At 48.6% G+C, this 18,595-nt stretch overlaps 1 protein-coding gene across 1 annotated transcript in view; it reads right to left on the reverse strand.

Annotated features, from left to right (window-relative positions):
- Window positions 1–18,595, reverse strand: part of LOC141572237 (uncharacterized) — a 161,266-nt gene that overhangs the window by 49,566 nt on the left and 93,105 nt on the right. The window contains exon 3 of the mRNA XM_088789888.1: window positions 17,157–17,268. Coding sequence (XP_088646014.1) covers window positions 17,199–17,268 — 70 coding nt within the window. The 3' untranslated portion in view covers window positions 17,157–17,198. The remainder of the gene's footprint in view (window positions 1–17,156; window positions 17,269–18,595) is intronic.

The raw sequence follows: 18,595 nt of genomic DNA on the forward strand, positions 1-18,595 counted from the left end.
AGTAGCCCTGCCCAGGAATCAATTTTTTTTCTTAACAACGTTCTAACAAAACAAAGTTGAACGATGTTATTCAAGGACCTGCTATACTTACAACTGCGATGACTGCTGTGGAGAAGCACAAAAAACTATGAAAGAAGTCTCATTTGGATTTTAAGGTCAAGACAGAACTCTGGCAAAGAGTCATTTTAAAGTAACACCTGAATCATTGAGTTACGCAAGTGAAGAGCTTGCCTTTCAAAGGAACAGCACGGAAAGCATCCCAAGCCAGAAGACGACTTGGTTCCCTGGAGGAACTGGCAGAAAGCCAGGATGGCTCAGGGTACAGTGGGGAGAAAATGTATCAAATTAGAGGGATCAAAGGATTGTAGGTTTTACCATAAGATAAATGGGAATCAGTGTATGGTAAGTCTTCTAGCCACTGTGTAGGAAAACATTGGAGAAAGATATGTCAGCAATATGGAGGTCTGAGACTGCCCTTCCCATCTGCAAACCACGGTCATAGCTGCAGAGCAAAGGAGACCAGGTGAGACTGAGCCTCTGCCTGCCCCCAATTTTGTCTCAAGCAAGTGGTGGAAGCCTGGGTGTGCTTTTAACGGCAGTGCCTGCTGGGCGGTCCTAACACTTCACCTCCCTGGGGCTGCTGAGAGGGCAGAAACCACTAGACCATCTCCAACCACTCCCCATTTTGGTCTTCTGAGAAGAGTTAAGAGAACCGGAAAACTGGATGAGTTTGCACATGTGAAACAAAGGAAAAGGGGACTAGCAACCAGAGAGCTGATCCCTGGGGACCAGTGCTTCCAACCTTCTCACCCATGAAAGACTTCTGCTGTTTTATTCCTATGTGGATTTGAGGGGGAAGGAGGAGCGGGAATGCTGTCATCCAGCCTGGGGACAGGGCAAGGTAGAGGCTTCCTGGAGGTAGAATAATTTCATTTTCCCAATCATATTAATTCGCATAAATTATTATTGTTATAATGCCTACACATTATATAAAGCCTACCAAAAGTGGGTCACTTGTGCTTCACAGTTAGTGTCTTGAGAAATATCTTTCATAGGAAGGTATATTATTTTCACCGGGAATTTCGAAATACCAGAAATATCCCTGGAAAGCCCCGTCTGGGCGCTCTTTGGTTGGAAACCAGTCCAGTGGGCATCTGCCCCAGAAAGATGCTTCTCTTTAGCAGGATCTGTGGCCTTCGCAGTCCATATCCTTGCCTTGACCCCCAGGCTTTCTGCACACACATGGGTACTAGCTTTGATGCTGGCATTTAAAAGGGCACTTAGAAAATTTTGAGAAGCCCCAATGATTAAGATAAATGATGTTTTATCAGTGAAACAGACTTTTCATTTCTTGTTATCGATTTTCATGTTTTCACATCTTCAGATGTAATTTGTTAGCCCAGGGAGGCATTCCAAGACACACAAACATCATTAAGGTAACTGCTTTAAAGAGTGCCATGTTTTATTGAGGTGGACAGGACAATAGATATTTAATCTGCTACACATTTGTTCGGTATGGGAGCCAGGGCTGGCATTGCACGACTCTCAGGCTTTTATATGTCTTCCTGGAAACGCTGACAATGGCCTCACCGCCTGCCCATATAAATAGTGCCTGCCCTTGGCAAACATTTGCCCATGTTTCTGAAAAGCAGCTCCTGGAAGCAAGCCGCCTTCCACTTGAGCTTCAGAGGTTACCCCATCTATCCTTATTTGTCATGACATTGGAAATATAAACTCTCATGGAACTGGGGACATTTGGCTTAAAATAATGGACAATAAGAAGATGGCCAGGGAGCATGTGCTAGGCTAGGTCACTGAGGCATAGACGCCTCATTTCTTGACGTTTGGAGTTTCTGGTTGATGCGGTGTACTCAGGAGGGGGGGGGGGCATTCTCTGTGCAGCATCTGAGCCTGTACTTACTGCGTCGTTGGTTCTCCCAGCTAATTCCCAGAATGTCCTACAATCCCGCACTGGAAATGTGTGTTGTCCAGACCCATAACTAAGTCTGCCGTTGCCTGTGAGAGGCCAAGCTCACCATCAACCACTCTAATCAGGGCACCTGCCAGATTACTTTATAACATTCACCTGTCCACGCATTTGCACTAACAGATTGACTGACTGTCTGACCTACATGCTTTCGATGGGATCTGTCAAAATACAGAACTTTGTCTTCTGTGCTTTTCATGACGATTCCTATCCCCTCATGAAGTGTTCTCACCCATAGTGGCTGGGACACCGAACACCATGGGACAAGAAGAATCCCTGTCGACTCCCTGGGTGGAGCCCCAAACTGTGCATGATCAGAATGTAGTCAAGTCAAGGAATGTTTCTGGAATGTCTGTTCCGGGTTCAGCCCCATTCTATGCACAAAATGGGATCAGAAAGCACACAGTCCCTTCCCAAATGGATTCTTCCATCCTAAAGTGGGTGACAGATGTAGCTCATTTAAAATAATTCAGTGGCATGAGAGAGTGCCGGATGCCTTTGAAAGTCCCTGTTAGATTCTCCCAGAAAATACCCCAGCCCAAGCTGCCTGAAATTTTTAGGGGCATTTGCCTCCAGGATCAGCAATTTCATGTTTCATACAGATTTGGTGCTTCAAAAGCACACAATTCACCCTAAAGCCAAATGGAGACAACATTATTTTTCTTCTCTAACTTGTTGCTGAAAAAATCACTGTCTTTATTCCACAGACTCCAAGTAGTCGTGAAAGACCCCAAATTCCAGCCTGAGCTCCACTGCAAGTTATTTTGACTGTCCTCACACTGAAAGTTTCCTTGCTTCTCCAAATCACCTTTTGGTCAGCCCCCCTGGTAGGCATCTTGTGGGGACAGAACCACAAAAAGCAGTTTCCAGGCTCTCGGCCTCACATAGACAGGTGCTGGCTCAGGTAGTAATTGGCCATCAGCTGTGATTGCATGCCCATCAGCTGTGGCTAGTTGGCCGTCAGCTGTAACCGGTGAGCCATTGGCCACTAATATAACTGCTGTGGCTACGCTAGCAGAAAAAATGGGGGCTAGCAAGAAGATGGTGGCTGAGCCTGCAAGCGGAGCAATGAGGGTTGAGAATTGTGTGGCTCCTCCTTCCTGTGTCTCCAACCCAGCTGCCAGAGAGAATATAGTGGTATGACTCCCCCATCTATGGCTCCATGGGTGTTCCTTTTTGGCTTCACCATGTCCTGCGTTCTTATGTGGGGAGTGGGACCAGAGACCCCGCAGGCCTCCCCGCACGACACATCTCTACTCTTGTTCCCCAGCATTGAACTGCTGCAGGAAATCACAGAACGGATACGCCATGAGCTAACCACTGAGTCACCCTTTAATTGCCACTGGGTGCCCTCTGGCTTCCTCGAGTCCTCTCTCATCTCTCGTGAATTGCCTTCATCTCCACAAACACCTATTCCCTACCTTTTCAGCAGGCCTCTCCTTCCACTTTCTCCACCCTTATGTCTTTAACGCTTCCTTCACCAAGAAATCAAAGTTGGTTGTTTCATGTTCTTTCCTCCTTAGAGCTGCTCCTTCTTTAGACAGCCTTGGTCTCATCCAGAGGTGTCATCTCCTTCCCAGGCACCCCTGCTCTCAGGCACACAAAGGAGTTCTGAATTTTCTGCTTCTCTCCCGTGACGACCTCCTCCAACACAGCCAATCAGCAATGTTTTGCATTGAGCCCCAGCTCTTCAGGCCCCCCAGTGATTCCCCTAATTTGGATCTCATCCTCTGGTGCGTAGATATTACAATGGCCTCTTAACTCGTTTCTGTTTGGGTTAATCCATCCCGCACATGTTCCCTGCTTACATTTATTGAAACACAGCTCAGACCATCTCACACCCCTCTCAAATAACTAACTGAGCACTTACAATGTACATTTTATACACATGATCTCATTTAATTCTCTCAGCAACCCTATGAGGTAGGTACAATTTCCATCTTTATTTTACATATGAAAAATTGAAGACACACACCTGAAACTAATAATAATAAGAAGAAAAACTGAAGCCGCAGAGAGATTTAGTGACTTGATACAGGTCCCATGCCTCCTAAGTATCAGAGCTGGGCTTTGAGCCTGGGCAGTCTGGCTCCAGAGTTCAGGCTCTAACCTCTTGAACTCAGCACGTCTTCCTCACCAACTTTAGTGGCTCCCGCTGTCCACAGACCAGAATCCCTTTGTCTGTTCAGGGCCTCTGGAGTCTGGTTCTGTTCTGCCTGACCAATCACTGACTCTTTTCATCCAGACAGACCCATCTGTTTGCCAGAGAACCTTTACTTCCTGCCAGCAGCTGTTCTTTTGCCTTGTTTTCAAATGGAATTCCTGAAACAACCAGGTTCTGACTGATAAGGTTGTCATTCATTCATTGATTCTTCATTTGTACAATAAATATTTAAATATTGCCTATGGGGCTAGGTACAGGAGAATACTGCCAAGGACAAAACAAACATGGCCTCTTCCCCACGTGTGTATGCGTTAGTGACTTCCGAGCCCTGCTAACCTGCCTCTGGCCACCAGTTCAGACCCCAGATGGAACTGGGCTGCTTCTCCGCCCATGCTCCTGCTCGGTCTTGACCCCTTCCAGCAGCATCCCTGTTAGGACCCTGCTCATCCACTTGTCTCTGGGATCAGACCCCCTTTGGTTGTGTCAAATGGAACCCATGCTCTAAAAGGGGACAAATACTCCCTCTCGGGAATGCTCAGCTACAAGCCCCTTTCCACTTAGGCGGCTGTGATTCAGTGATGACCCCAGCAATTCTGACAGGCTTTAGACAAACTCTCGTTGGACTCGAACCATGTGCCAGGCACAGTGTTCGCTCCCACAGACATTTCAGCGACATCTCAGGTAGGTGCTATTTTTATCCATTTTATAGAAGAGAAAGCAGAGGTTCAAAGAGGTTTCAGCTGAGAATCAGAAGTCTTGATTCTCTCCAGTTTTCTGCTGCCTCCGTGTTCCTATAATACTGGCTACCCCAAGCCACAAGGGCTGAAGATGGGGGTCAAGAGCAATGCCAGTGAGGTTTGCCTGCAACTGTGGACCAGTGTTGCTTTTAATATCTCAGGACTGTATGCCTTATTGAGTTTATTTCATGTGTTTATCCAGTTGGTTAGCAGACGTGGAGTGGTGGGGCTTTCCATAACTGACTGCAGGAAACTCTGAAATTGAATGGAAAAAAAGGTTGAACAAAGCTCCAAAGGTATTCTTTTGAGGGTATGTTCTGTGTTTTTCCTGCCAAACACTTGGTTATCGGGAGTGCTCTGGGAAGAAGTGCAGGTGTGAATGCCTGAGGGAGCCTCACTTTCTCTCCAGCAAAGCAGTGGCCTGTCATTGTCCTGGAGGGGACTGGGGGTTAGGGGGAGTGGGGGATCAGGGGGCTGTCCAGCTTTGGGCAGAAAGCAGACAGGCGGAGCACAAGTCATGTGGCTGGAGGGAGGGAAAGGGCCTAGGTGGGCTGGGACACCTGACCGCTGCTGGGCTCCTGGAAAGCAGCCAGAACTGCTGAGATCTCACAGGGGAGCGAGGGAGGGAGCGGATGAGCCCAGGTAGAGCTAAGCCCAGGCAGCAAACAAGGCTAGAGATCAGGGGGAGGAGGCACCCTGCACAGAGGGGACTGACTGGTCTGACACGTTCAGAAAGGCAACTGGACAGACCAGCCTTTTGAGCCCCACTGGGGAATTGGGGAACCGGGCAGGGTTGGAGGCAGGGCTGTCAGCTAGGTAGATAAGAGACCCAGGGAAGAGGGCGCTGCCATCAAAGTGCCTAGCTGGACTCTGGGTCTTTAATAACCAAGAATGTCCAGGGCTGCTGAGCTGCTGCATGCCCATGAACCCTGCCCCCATGCTCTCCAATCCTCCCCTACCACCTCCCACCCCCCAGTCAGGGGCTTGGCACTTGTATCTGCCACTGGGAATATCACTGGACCCAGCAGTGGGGAACTAAAGAAACGTGAGGACAGCAGTCCTGACTCACAGTCCAGGCCCAGCCCAAACACCCGGCTGAGAGCAAATGGCTCCATTGGCATGGCCTGTGCCCATGTGTGAACGTTTCTGCTTCCTCCATTCATGACCCAGGTTACTCACAACGGCCTCTGCACAAATGCTGATTGAAAAGTGAAAGATGCCACATGGACGCATATTTATAATAGCTCAATGAGCTCATATTTCAAAACGGATTTCCAGGGGAAAAATGAAAGCAAGTCATACATAGCAACCATCTCCTTCTCTTAGATTTTCTCAATGTCTCACAGTCAAGTTATACAGACCCAGCATAGACCCAGGGGAGAGGGTACAAGCACATTTTCTAGGTACAGCCAGAAACGCTGAAAAGTTCTCTTTAGAGCAAAGGACCTGGGTTCCAGCCCTGGTACTTGCTAGCTGTGTGTTATTGGGCAAGTCACTTTACCTCTTTGAGCCTCCTTATAGTGAGATGTAAGGGGGACTTGTCACAGGTTGAGTACTGGGCTTGGTTCTGCTTGCCTGACTCAACAGTGTCTCTTTCCCACCACACTCATTTCAGGCCTCCTTCTGACACAGTGCTCTAACCATGACAGTAACCATCCCAGACTCAGCAGGACCAGTCTGTAACCTAGTACTTGTCAAGAGGATTGAATGCAAGTGTGGACATTCACTGAAACCAAAAGCTCCATGGCAGATGTGAGTTCTTATTGCTATTGTTATTCCTACAAGCGTAAGACCAGGGTGGGCAAATAGTGGCATGCTTATTCTGCTCCTCACATACCTATGGAAGACATTACTAATCAATCCAGCACCCTGCCCCTTTAGACTGACCGCCGATGTCTGCAGTGGAGTGGGAGGGAGGGCAGGAATGGAGAAAGGAAAGCCATTTGTCATTGTGGGGCTGCACGGAATTTATAGCTTAGGATACCAACACAAGTCTCCAAATAAGTGCCCGATGTTAATCACAGGTCAGAGGCCCACTCCTGGGCCAATGAACTGCAATGGGGTAGGGGCAGGAGGCAGAATCTACCAGAAGATAGTCGCTACCACTCAAACTCGAGAGAAGGAAACACCTACTAGAAGAAAGCATGTTGTGTGCTCAAGTAGAACAATTGTTCTCCTCTAGCAAAGACACTACCCTAGGTTCTGAGGGTAGTACCAAGCCATGTGGGAGATGAACACACAAACCCAGAGAGGTTAAGTAGTGTGGCCAAGATGACCCTCTGGAAAGGGCCAGGACCCTCTGACTCCAGCCTCTGTGCTTTTCACTTTGGGGCCAGCAGCAAGGTTTCCAAACACCCACACATTTACACAGCCAACCTCACAGAGGCCCCTGGACCCTGCAGCCAGAAGGCGGCCCTGGACAGTGAGACCCAGGGAGCCCTTGGCTCGGTTCTAAGTGTGGAGAAGCAACCACAATGAAATCCAGAAGGCTCTTTAGAGAAGCCTGCAGTTTGGGAACAATCCTGCTAAGTCATAAATGCTTCAGATTCCTCAGCTTTTGCCTGCAGAATTTCTGGCAGCCCCGGGCAGAGGGTGAGTATGCAGGGATAGACACTGACTCTCCTCTACTGGGGAAGGTCAGGCCAGGCCAGCACCAAGACCCAGAAGCCAGCAGACCAAGTCTCTCCTCTAGAAAAGTCCAGAGGTGGGGATGGCTTTTTTCATGGATGGTGCGGAGCTCACCCAGAACGTCTCAGGAGCCAGGCACCCCTCCCTGCCCCTCACCTCCCTCGCCCCTACTGTGGCCTCTCACTCTGCCATCGGCCTCAGCCAAGGAAGATGCTGGCTCCTAGTCTATAGGCCCTCCCCTGGGGACCAACAACTGGTCCATGTGGGCACAAGTGCCAGTACCTTGCTTCCTTCTAGGATGTCTCTGAAGGGCCATCCCATCCTCAGAGTCCCAGCTGAGTGTTGAAACCACTCTTGCAGCTGCCTCACAGTTCAGCTTCTCTCCCTGCCCACTCCCACTCCCTCATAAGTATTGTCCCTCACAGCGGTTGGTGCTGGGACCTGTGCTCCCGACAGGTGTATCGTGTTCTCTCACAGGTGTTCCTGCGATCATCCCCTGTATGCCTCTTGCTGGCAAACAAACCTCCACCTCAGAGCCTGCTTCCCAGGAGCCCCACCTGTGGCCGCTTGGAAAGGGAAGGCAAACTCACGAGGTCTAGCCGCTCAGAGCATTGAGAATAGTCTCATCCAGCCCCACTAGCTCACAGATGGAAATAGTCTGCCCGAGGTCGCAGAGCTGACTGGTGGCAAAGCTGGCCCCAGGGCCCTTGGACTCCATTGCCCTCCATTTGTGTGGGACAATATTAAAATTGCTGAAATGTTTTAACACCTACTTTGTATATAAGCATTTCCCCTAATCTTCACAACAACCCTCTGAGGGACGTGTAATTACTTTCACATTTTACAGATGTGAGAAATGAGTTGCCCAGGTTGCACAGCTTGGAAGGGGTGGAGGCAAATTCCAGCCCAGGTCTGCACAACTCACAAGCCTGTGTTCCTTGCACCAGCCACAGTGCTTCTAGCGCTTTGGGGAAAACAGAGTCTTTGGATTGTTTATGACACATGCAAGACCTGCGAGGGTCCTGTCCCCTGCTACCTCTGGGGAAGGATCCCCAGGGAGGCCCTCTGTGAAAGAGGGGTGCACCCCCAGGCCTCAGTGGGCCCTGACCCAAGCAGGGCCCCTGTGTAGAGCTGCTCCTTTTGCAGATTAAATTCCCACTCATTCCTCAGGGCACTCCAAGAATTCCAGAGGTTGTCCAGGCAAGATTTAAACCAAATGCCCTGCCACTCCCCAGGGATGTCCCCAAAAGTGACAGGAATGTGTCACACTCATGCTCTATACACTACATGTGCCACAGTTGTTGTGGCTCACTGAGGAGGCAGCAGGAGCCTTCCGAGGTGATGTACAATGGAGGCGCCATGAGTGTAAAAGCCTCAGGTATAGCAGCCAGGAGGGAGAAGTAAGGACTTACCTCTACGGAGGCGAGGAAGGGAAACAGAAAACCGGGAGCACAGGCCTGGGTCCCTGTGGCCCCCCTCACTGCTCCCACACGAGCACACGCACACACAACCCTGGACCCTATGTATCTCAGGCAACAAGGCTTCTCCCTGTAAGTTCAGCCTCCTTCAGGCTCTGAGCCCACAGGGGGACTCTCAGCGCCCTAATGACAGTATTTTACTCACACCCAGTGGCCTCTTGCCATTCCCCCAATATACCTGAGTTTCTGCCTGTTATCTGGCCTGGCACTTTTTGTTTTTAGCCTGGCACTCTTCTTTCCCAAAGGAATTAGTGCTGATCACTGAGTCCAATCTGCTTGCCTGAGGTTCTGACATCGTGCTCAGCCTCGCTTCCTCCTCCAGGCTAAGGGATGTCAGTATTTGTGCTCTAAAATCTGGCCACTTGTGGTCCCCCTCAGAGTGGTAGAGTTCCCAGAACTCAGCCACTGTGGATGATGGCAGAGGCCTGGGACCAGGAGTCCAACCGTGGAGGATGGTCAGGAGGAGGTAGCACTCAATGGTTTCTGAAGCTCAGACAAGGTTTTGATGAGGGGGACCTGGGAAGAGACAATCCCACAGGCCCACATGGTGTCCACTATGCAACGTCAGGCAGCAGGGAGTGGTCTTGGCCACCTGCCCAGCTAATGAGCAGGAGCTTGGCAGTTCCAAAGCTTCAGGGAAATCCCTGGAGTTCAGGGCTGAGCCCCAGGCCAGAAAAGGCCTCAAGGGCTGGACTTCTGACCCTTAGCCTGAAGGACTGAACTGCCTCAGGGCCAGCAGTTCTGGAAAAGGTGAAGCCAGGGCAAAAAGTGCTGGGTCTAGACCCAGGGGTATTCATGCATTCAGTAATGTTGGCCTGAGAACAGCTAAGAAAAAGTCCCCCAAAAGTGACGGAGGGTGGGCAATGGTGCGCCCAGGAATACATGCTGTAAAGAGACAAGCTGTTAAGAAGCTCAGTCTTGGACAGAAGTGCTTAGGCTGGAGAGCAGGGTGGCCCGGGTAGCACAGTGAGGTGCATTGTCAGACAAGGAGCCCTGAGACCCATGTGCAAGAACCTGCTCCACCCCCGATTTGCCGAGGGACCACGGGCAGGTCACTTCACTTCTGTCTCAGGTGGGTCCCTGCAGGAAATGGAAGGGCCACTCAAAGGAGTGAGAAAGATAAACAATGGGACTGTTAGTGAGAATGTAACAAAGGGACTATTTTCCCAGTCGCAGGCAGGCCTGAGGGAAGCAGTGAGGGACGGTGAAGCACAAGAGAGGAGCAGCATGGGTACCATGCCAGGGGTAGGAGCAGAGGGCTCTTACGGGACCCAACAAGATCTGTAGTTACAAGAAAGAGCCGCCAAACAGGAACCAGGGCTTTCAGTGGAGAAATCAAAGTGAGGCCAGGCCGGGAGGGAGTGGGGGTGGGGGGTGAATACCCCCTCTTTCTCCTCAGGCCCTCCCTTGAATTGCCTGCCAGTGCCTCCCAGAGGGAAGCCAGAGGCCGAGGCAGCCCAGCTGTTGCAGCCTCCTGGGGCACAGAGACTGATGGAGAAAGTTTGAAAGCAGGCCTGGGGAATAAACAGAGAACTAGCCAGCACACCCTCACGGAACACATTTCCTCATACAAAAAGCAAGGAAACAATCTCTGTCCTGCTTACCTCCAAGGAGGCTGTGAAGATCAGGCAGGAGCTTCAAGCTCCAGAGGAGAGGGATGTGGTGACTTCGGAAGTCCCTTTCAGCTCTCAGAGCCTAGGATTCTCAGCAGATAAAGTCCCTAGAAAGAAGGACTAACCAGGATGCCTGGGAAGCTCCACAGAGCTGGAGACACAGCAGAATTCAAGCTTAAATTGGGGATGAAGTGGCCATCACAGTTGGAACCAACTTCCTTAGAAGACAGTTGGTATATGGAAAAGGTATGGTTAAAAGTCCCAGGTTCAAATTCTGGCTTTGCCACTTATTAGCTGTGCAAGGAAAAATACTAAATCCTCTGTGTTACCATCCTGAACTGTAAAAATGGGAATATACTCTCACAGGCTTGTGATGAGAATTAAATTCAAGGAGATGATGTGTCACAGTGCCTGGCATACAATGTGTTCTCGTTAAATAGGGCTCTTTCCTTTCTTACAAACACAGGACATGGAAGAAAATGGCATGGACTTAGTGAGAAGGGAAAATAAAAATGAAAAAGCAAGTGAGCTCAGTGTGTTTCAGGACATGGGTTGCCTACCAAACCAGTCCTCCTAAAGGAAGGCTGGGGAAGGTCCCCAAGAACCCCAGAAGTGCTGTAAGACAAGTAACATGAGACCATAGAGTGACCCGATGTGAACGTCCAGAAATGACTCAGCCTCAGGGCAGAACAGGACGGCCTGTGGTCCAAAGCACGTACCAGCCAAAGCCCCAGGTCCCCCTGGCTTGGCTCATCACGTCTTGGTGAGCACATACTTCTTCAAAGGGCATCCAGTGGCTTCCAAGTAGCTGGTGGTTGGGACAGGCACATAGGGCAAACCTTTGAGCATGTGCTCTCCTCAGGGTGAGGGGCCAACTCCTCATTAGCTAAACGACGGACATGAATTGGGTACTGAGGAAGAAACTGAATTCAGAGCCAGCCGTCTTGAATTCAGTTTCATCTTTGCCACTAGTTGCAGCTTCTCTTCTAGTGTCTTTTTCTCATCTGCAGAATAGGAGGAAGATCATCTCCACTTCACAGAGTTTCCATGAGGACCCAGAATGTGGAAAAGCATATGCACCCAAGGGTGGGGCGTGATCAAAGAGCAATGCCGCACGCTCTCGGCTCTCCCCGAGGCTATTGCTGCAAAGCAGAGAAGCCATAGTAAAGAAATGACTCTTCCCATCAAAGGCAGAGGAAGGGCTAACTCTTCCCAGCCCCACAGCAGGAGGGAGCATACACTGATGGCGATTGAGAACACAGACCCCCAGGTCCCAAAACTCTGAGTGCCAAGGTCATGGGGAGAGAAGTCATTTGGGGATTTGGGGTGGCACTTGTAAGGCAGACAGATTAGACAGACCTGACCTCCATGGTGACGAATTCACTAAGACTGTGCTCATAGCAAACTCAATCACTGCAGATGCTGAGACTTCCCTGCAAGTCCAAGGAAGGGCCATCGCAGTGAAACTCAGCAGGAAGATCCAAGGCTGAGAATGACCGAAGCTGGAAGTAGAGGAATCCTAGCTGAGTCCTGCAGAGATAACTCCCCCTATAACTCTCAGAACTTCCTCACCCACAGTGCACTAGAATGCAGTACACTGGGTAAGGTTCTCACTGCCAAGCGTGGGACCAGTCATTCCCAGCAAACCCTTCTGTCCTTATAAGAGCTCCTGGTATTGGTAACAAGAGGAGCCAACCTAGGTGCACTCTATCTATAAGCTTCATGAGACTAGTTCTCAGGCTAGGCCAAACAAAGAAGCTCCCCATTTCCTATTCTTTGTTGGAAAAAAATGACGTCGTAGGTAGACTGGTTCCTCTCTACATGTGCTTCCTGGGACACCAGCTCCCAGCATCCGTTCTGGCCCCATGCGGGCACTCAGTAAATGTTTATGCTCATTCCTTCATGGGATGAACTGCCCTCCAAACCCAGGAAAACTAACACTCATGGTCTAATATTTGGGCGCAACCCATTGAAAAAGGACTCGTTCTGGAAGCAGCCTAGACCCAATGCCCTAGACAACACCAACGCTCCAGTCCCAGCACATGTTAACTAAGAGACGCATCCCAGGCCCAGGGTCTCCCGAAATCAGCCCTGTGCTCGGACGGGCAGTCGGGGCCTTCCTCTGTCTGTGGACTCCTTGCCCCAAATCCCATGCCCCAGCCCTGCTATTCCAGCCATCTGGACCCAGTTGACAAGCATGACAGCTCTTCTTGCAGTTCCTGAGCATCACAGCTGCTCCAGATGCTGGACCAGACTCTGGGTGTCCTAAAAGGCCTGAGACACAATCCTTGCCCTCAAAATGGCTATCCTGGGACCTTCCAATATTATATGTCTGGATGGGAACAGAAGGCACAAAGAGGGTAAGTTTTGAAAGAAGGACAGGAGCTGGGTTATGAAGGACCTTGAATATCAAGCTAAGGGACTGTCTTTGTCCTGCGTTCAGGAACCAGAGAGGGTCTCTAAGCTTGGAAGTGATAAGATCAGGTGAGACCTTGCAAAGAGAAGGAAAGGGGCCCAGCCTGCTCCCTGAGCCCACAGCTCCCGAGCCACCAGAGCAGTGCTGACAAGCACGTCAGTTCCTCTGACGCAGAGTCCAGTTGCCAGGCTGGCTTTTTCCTTGCTCTCTTCCTCACTTTACCCCAGGCTCCTTGCTCCTCTTGCCAGCATGAAAAGGGGTTTGGATGGTCTTGTTGAAGGCCCAGAAGTCTCCCAGACTTCACGATGTCACACAAATGTTAGAGCACTGGCTTGGAGACAGGCGAGTTGGGTTCCAGAACCTAATGTCCTTTCTGAATGACCTTGAACAGGTCATGACCCCTCTCTGAGCCGGATTGTTTCTGTAAAATAGCTTTGCTCATTGCTGTGAGGGTACAATGAGATCATGTGTGTGAGGCAGCTAATGTGTGGCCTGACGACCCAGAAAGGGGTCAATGAATGCTTGCAGAATGTGAACCTGACCAGCGGTTCAGGCTGGGGTCTCTGAAGGAAGATGCCCAGCCAGGCCCACCCCAGCAGGAAAAAAGTTCCCTAACTGGGAGAACTCCAGGGTCACCCATATTCTTTCCGATACCAGGCAATGCTCTGACCCCGCTGCTATTCCCGAGGAGGGAGGGAGGGGCTGGGGCTCCACTCCAAGGGTTGACAGGCTATTAATAGTTGTGGCTGCAGGGCTGCAGGCCACTGTCCAAGGGGCTCCTCTTTTTCCCTCTGCTTTCAGCTGTGCTGCTCTTTAGAACCACTTAAAAAGAGCTGTGTTGTTTGGGAAAGCTGGCGAGAGAGAGGGCATGAAATCTTTCCTGGAGAAGACCACCCCTTTGCCCAAAGTGTTTGCTTCCTAACAAATGTCTATACACTTCATCTCTCTGTTTCCAGTAAAGTAAATGCAAGCCTTCCTTGTCTGTTCTTTGTGTTGGGTTTTTCTTTAGAGTAATTGTCTATAAATAGGAGTTCATGTTGTAAAGCACTTTGACATTTTCTCATCTAATCCTTATTCTGAGGTAAGGGCTACTTTCATCCCCATTTTGCAGTTAATAAAACTGAGGTTATAAGAGCTTCTATGATTCAGCCAGAACTGCAGGGTTGGCAATGGAAGAGCCAGGAGCAAGCTCAGCATTTCCGCCTCCCAATCCTGCAGTCTTTCTTCTAGTGCCCCATGCTACGTCTTGTCTCCCTAAGGCACTCCCTCCAATGGCTTCTCAGAGTTTCTCTCTGAAGAGCACAGAAGCAGAGAATTCCAGACTTTGAAAGGTACTATCTCATTTTCCACACGAGGCAGGAACTGCCTCCTACAATATTCTTGGTGGGTGAATGTCCTATTTTCTAGGAGACGTGAGGGGAACCAACATTAACAAGTCCATGAAGAAGTGTATCATCCAGATTACCTTCACTTCCAAAAAAGTGTAAGTTCTGACTTGACTGGCCTAAACTGTAAGGAGATTCATCTAGTAACAAGAATTTCAGGACTGGTTAATTCAGTGGCTCCATGATTTCATCAAGGACCCAGGTTCTTTCCAGCATTCAGCTCTGCCATCCTCAGGGGGTTGGCATTTCTCCACACGGAGCTTGAGATGGCTGCCTCTGTTCCAGGCTTCACATGCAGCCTCAACAATAGCCAGCGGAAAAGAAACAGGGTTTTGTTCTGTAGTGTTTTGTTTTTCCCTTTATGTCTTCTTCCTCCTTTTGAAGCAAAGAAACTTCTTGGCATCCTTTAGTGACATTCCCTCATGTCTCCTTGGCCAGGACTGAGCCTCATGGCCACCCTTAAACCAATCACAGGCAAAGGGAATGAGATCACCAGAATGACTGGCCTGAAACTGAAGATTTATTATGTCTCCCAGAGTCACGGAGAGGCAGCAGGAAGCCCGAAATACAACCAGGGTTCTGTCAGCAAGAAAAAAGGGGAGAATGGTTTGGGGGGAGCTGACCTACTATCTCTGATCCCGGTAGATGCTATTTTCTCTGACTTACAAGTGAAAAAGAACTGAGATTGAGAACTAAATGATTTGAACCCTTGTCTGTTGGACTTTACCCAGCATCTCACTCACTTATATAATCCCAAGAGTATCTAGAACAACACTTAACATATAAATGGTGCAAAACAAACCAGCAACAAATATTTAGGGGTTGCCTACTATATGCCAAGCAGTTCGTAGGGTGCTGGGGATACAAAGATGAACTAGGCAGTCTCTACCCTTGAGCTTACAATCTGGTACCTTTTGGTTATTATGATATTTTTGTTGTTATTATTAACTAACATTAACTTAGCACATATAATGTGCTAGGTATTTTGGGAATATATATAATGTTCATGGTCAAGATTCAGGATAATTTTTGTATTCCATTTGGCAAATAAGAAAATGACACTGAGGGACAAGAAGTAACTTGCCCAAAGTCTCATGGCTCATGGGTGTCAGACCCAAGACAAACTCAGGTCCACCTAACTCAGAGCCCACGCTCTCTGTCAATCTTATCGCTGTGCCTCTCGCCCTACTGAATGTTCTAGCTTACCAATTAAAAAAAAAAAAAAACATAATGTAATGTCCATATGTGGATATGTAGGTCTCAAAAGTTGTCATGACCGATTTTTGTTTGTCTCTCCTTGTTTTTTTTTGGCTCTCCTCAGTGGGGATTGCCCTTCCCCTACCAAGAGATGCAAAGTTGAGCAGTTTCGTTTTCTTCTGGCTCTTAATGCCTCACATTAAGTTTCCAACGAAATAATCCAAAGATTAAAATGTCTCCCCTCCCTCAGCTGAAGACTTGTGCCAGGGAGAACCAACAGTCAGGGAAGCGGAATGCTTCTTTTCTCTTTTTAAATAATGAATTTTCCTCAGGTCCTTATCACTGGTGAGTCATTTCCAGAATCCAGCAGTTCCTCCATTTTGAATGTCAGACCTGCGTTACCACTAGCCTTCTGGTATCTCGTGGCCTTCTGGAGCTGCCTCAGGCTGATCCAAAGAACATGCCCTAAGATGCAAAACTGAAAGACACCTGTTGGCCAACTTTGCTCAGAAGTGTCCTTCTTGATATGTCCTGTGGCTCAGAGTCCCAGTGGCTCCTCTTCTTCACCAACACAAGCTGCTGGACGTTGCTGAGTTGTACTCTGCTCAGAGTCCCTCTCCCTCTCTGGATTAAGAACGCTTTGTGCTCTAAGACTGACCTGCCACCATCCTCCTGGGAGCCCAGAATTCTGAGGGGCAGGGGGGACACTAAGCAGTGAGCTGCCTGTCTGGCCCAGGAAGCTTGTTTTAAAGGAATTATAAGAAACTCAATAAACATCCCTCCCTAAGCCCTAGTGAGTCACATTGCAGGTCTCTCAGCACCCTGGTCCGTCGTGTCTGGAATTGAACCTTTTAGAGCACATACTACTTCTACACTGAAGACACTCAGGAAACTTTCGCCTTTTCCTTTGGGGGCAAGGAGCAATGGGCAACTTCTCAGGACACCTTAGGTTCTGTGTTAGTTACTGGAAGTTCTTCTCCTTAAATAAGCACTTTCTGGTGAAATTTGGTCAATAACCTTGTGGACCTAAGAAACATCCAAAACTAGAGAATTTTAATGAGTTTATTTGAGCCAGAACTGATGAAAATTGCCGGGAAGCAAGATCTAAAATGCTCCTGAGAATAAGTTTGCAGTGCCTTTTATGCATTTGGAATTAAGGAGGGAACTTAAGGAAGATTACATGAAGGTGAGAGAAAACAATGTGTGGGGGTAGATTATAGCATATTAAAAGGATTATGTGTCCTCTTGAGGGTGGTCATGCTTTAGAAGGAGGGGTCTGAAAAGAGGCATTTCAAACTGTGCTAACCAAATGCACAGAAACAATGGACAGGGCTTGCTTAAGGCAAAGAAAAGCCTTTTACTTAAGAAGTTATATGTCTGGGGCATGACGACCCACCATGACTTGCCCTGTTAGGAATTTATGATCAGATCACCCTGTGAGGTTACTGTCCATAGAAACCCCTTTTTTTGTCCACAACCTCCCACTGGGTTCCCAGGACCCACAAGATCTTCAGAGGCTGGGCTCAGGGTAAGCACACTCTACCCACTTACCTCTCCCATCGCTCATCTGGGTCTCGGTTTCCTCCCTTTTGTTCACTGTAGTTTTCCTTGTCCCAGTCTCTTTTCCTGGACTCCAAATAAGGCCTTCTTGCTGACGACAGTACTGTAACATAGCAAGAACAAGCAGAGGTCTGAGATTCCGGCTACATCCAGATTCAAATCCAGACGGTTCTACTTATAAGCAGCGAGTCCTAAGGTAAGGGACTCAACCTTTTTAAGACCCAATTTTCTCTTTGGAAAAATAGGAATAATAGTTCCTGTCTCATAGTGCTGTTGTTGGATGAAATGAGATATTTCATAGGGAGCCTAGCATATAGACTAACATATTGTCAGATACACACTCCATGTTAGTCAGTGTCACACCATGTAGCCCACCGAAATAGACTTACTAGTGTTCCACGTAGGTTTCCTGAATTAATCTGACATAAACATTTTCCAGATCTCGGGGCTGTTCTGGAAGGGCTTCCTCCACCACCCCTATCTCAGTTAAAAAAAAAAAAAAAAAATCAGAAGCTTGAAAGTTGATGAGATATTGGAGAGAGGCAATGAAGTAAGCCGAATGCTAGAAGCCCAGATTGCCTTTGGCTCAATCTAGATTTGAGGGAAACCTGGAATTACTGCGATTTCATCACAGCAGCTGGTCCAAGATAAACCTGCCAGAACTGCTCAGAGGCCAGATCTGGATTGCAGTGATAGCTGGGGCCTGCTGAGAAGCAAGGAGAAACTATTTATCTGACATTTTTTCAACCCCAACTAAGAATTTTCTTTGGCTCAAGATGTCGTTGGGACCAGTTTTCATTTCCATGGAGCTCATCTGAGGATCCGCGAGCGCCTCTGACAGAGGAGACTTCTTAGAAAGACTTCCATTTCCCTGCCTCCTGTTCATGTGTGCCTTTCTCATGATTCAGAAATAATTATTCATCCAGGAAGGCTAATTCCCAGATTTTCGTTGTGCTTGGATTGTGCCAGAACCTCACGTATAGATTCTCTCTGATTCAGTTCCACACACAGTCTGTGCAGGCCTGGACATCTGCAAAGATGGCCACCAAGGAACACTTGTCCTCCTTCCAAATTGGCAGACTTCATCTAATTGAACCCATGTTAACCGATGTGGCACATTTTAATACATTTCACTGTTTCAAGCTGAGGCAGCAAATTGGAGTGCAAATCTTCCTAACAGCTGTTTCTAGAGAGGCTGTCTGGAATCTCTGCCTCCTTGACTCTTTGGTGCCAACCAAAGAAAAACTTGTCCATGTATTTATTCTGTTATGTTGGGGTTTTAAGAGAGTCTGACCTAAAATGCCATCATTCCTGTAATATTACTATGTATTCTAGAATCTGTACTTTTCAAATAGGTAGCATTAGAGGAGTGGTATAAGTATCCCAGGAATAGAACAGTGAGATGTTTTTTGAGAAAAGAATCCAGAATG

This window comes from Rhinolophus sinicus, chromosome 14 (genome assembly GCF_057876585.1).
Source record: "Rhinolophus sinicus isolate RSI-liver-muscle chromosome 14, RSI-T2T, whole genome shotgun sequence".
NCBI classification, from domain to species: domain Eukaryota; kingdom Metazoa; phylum Chordata; class Mammalia; order Chiroptera; family Rhinolophidae; genus Rhinolophus; species Rhinolophus sinicus.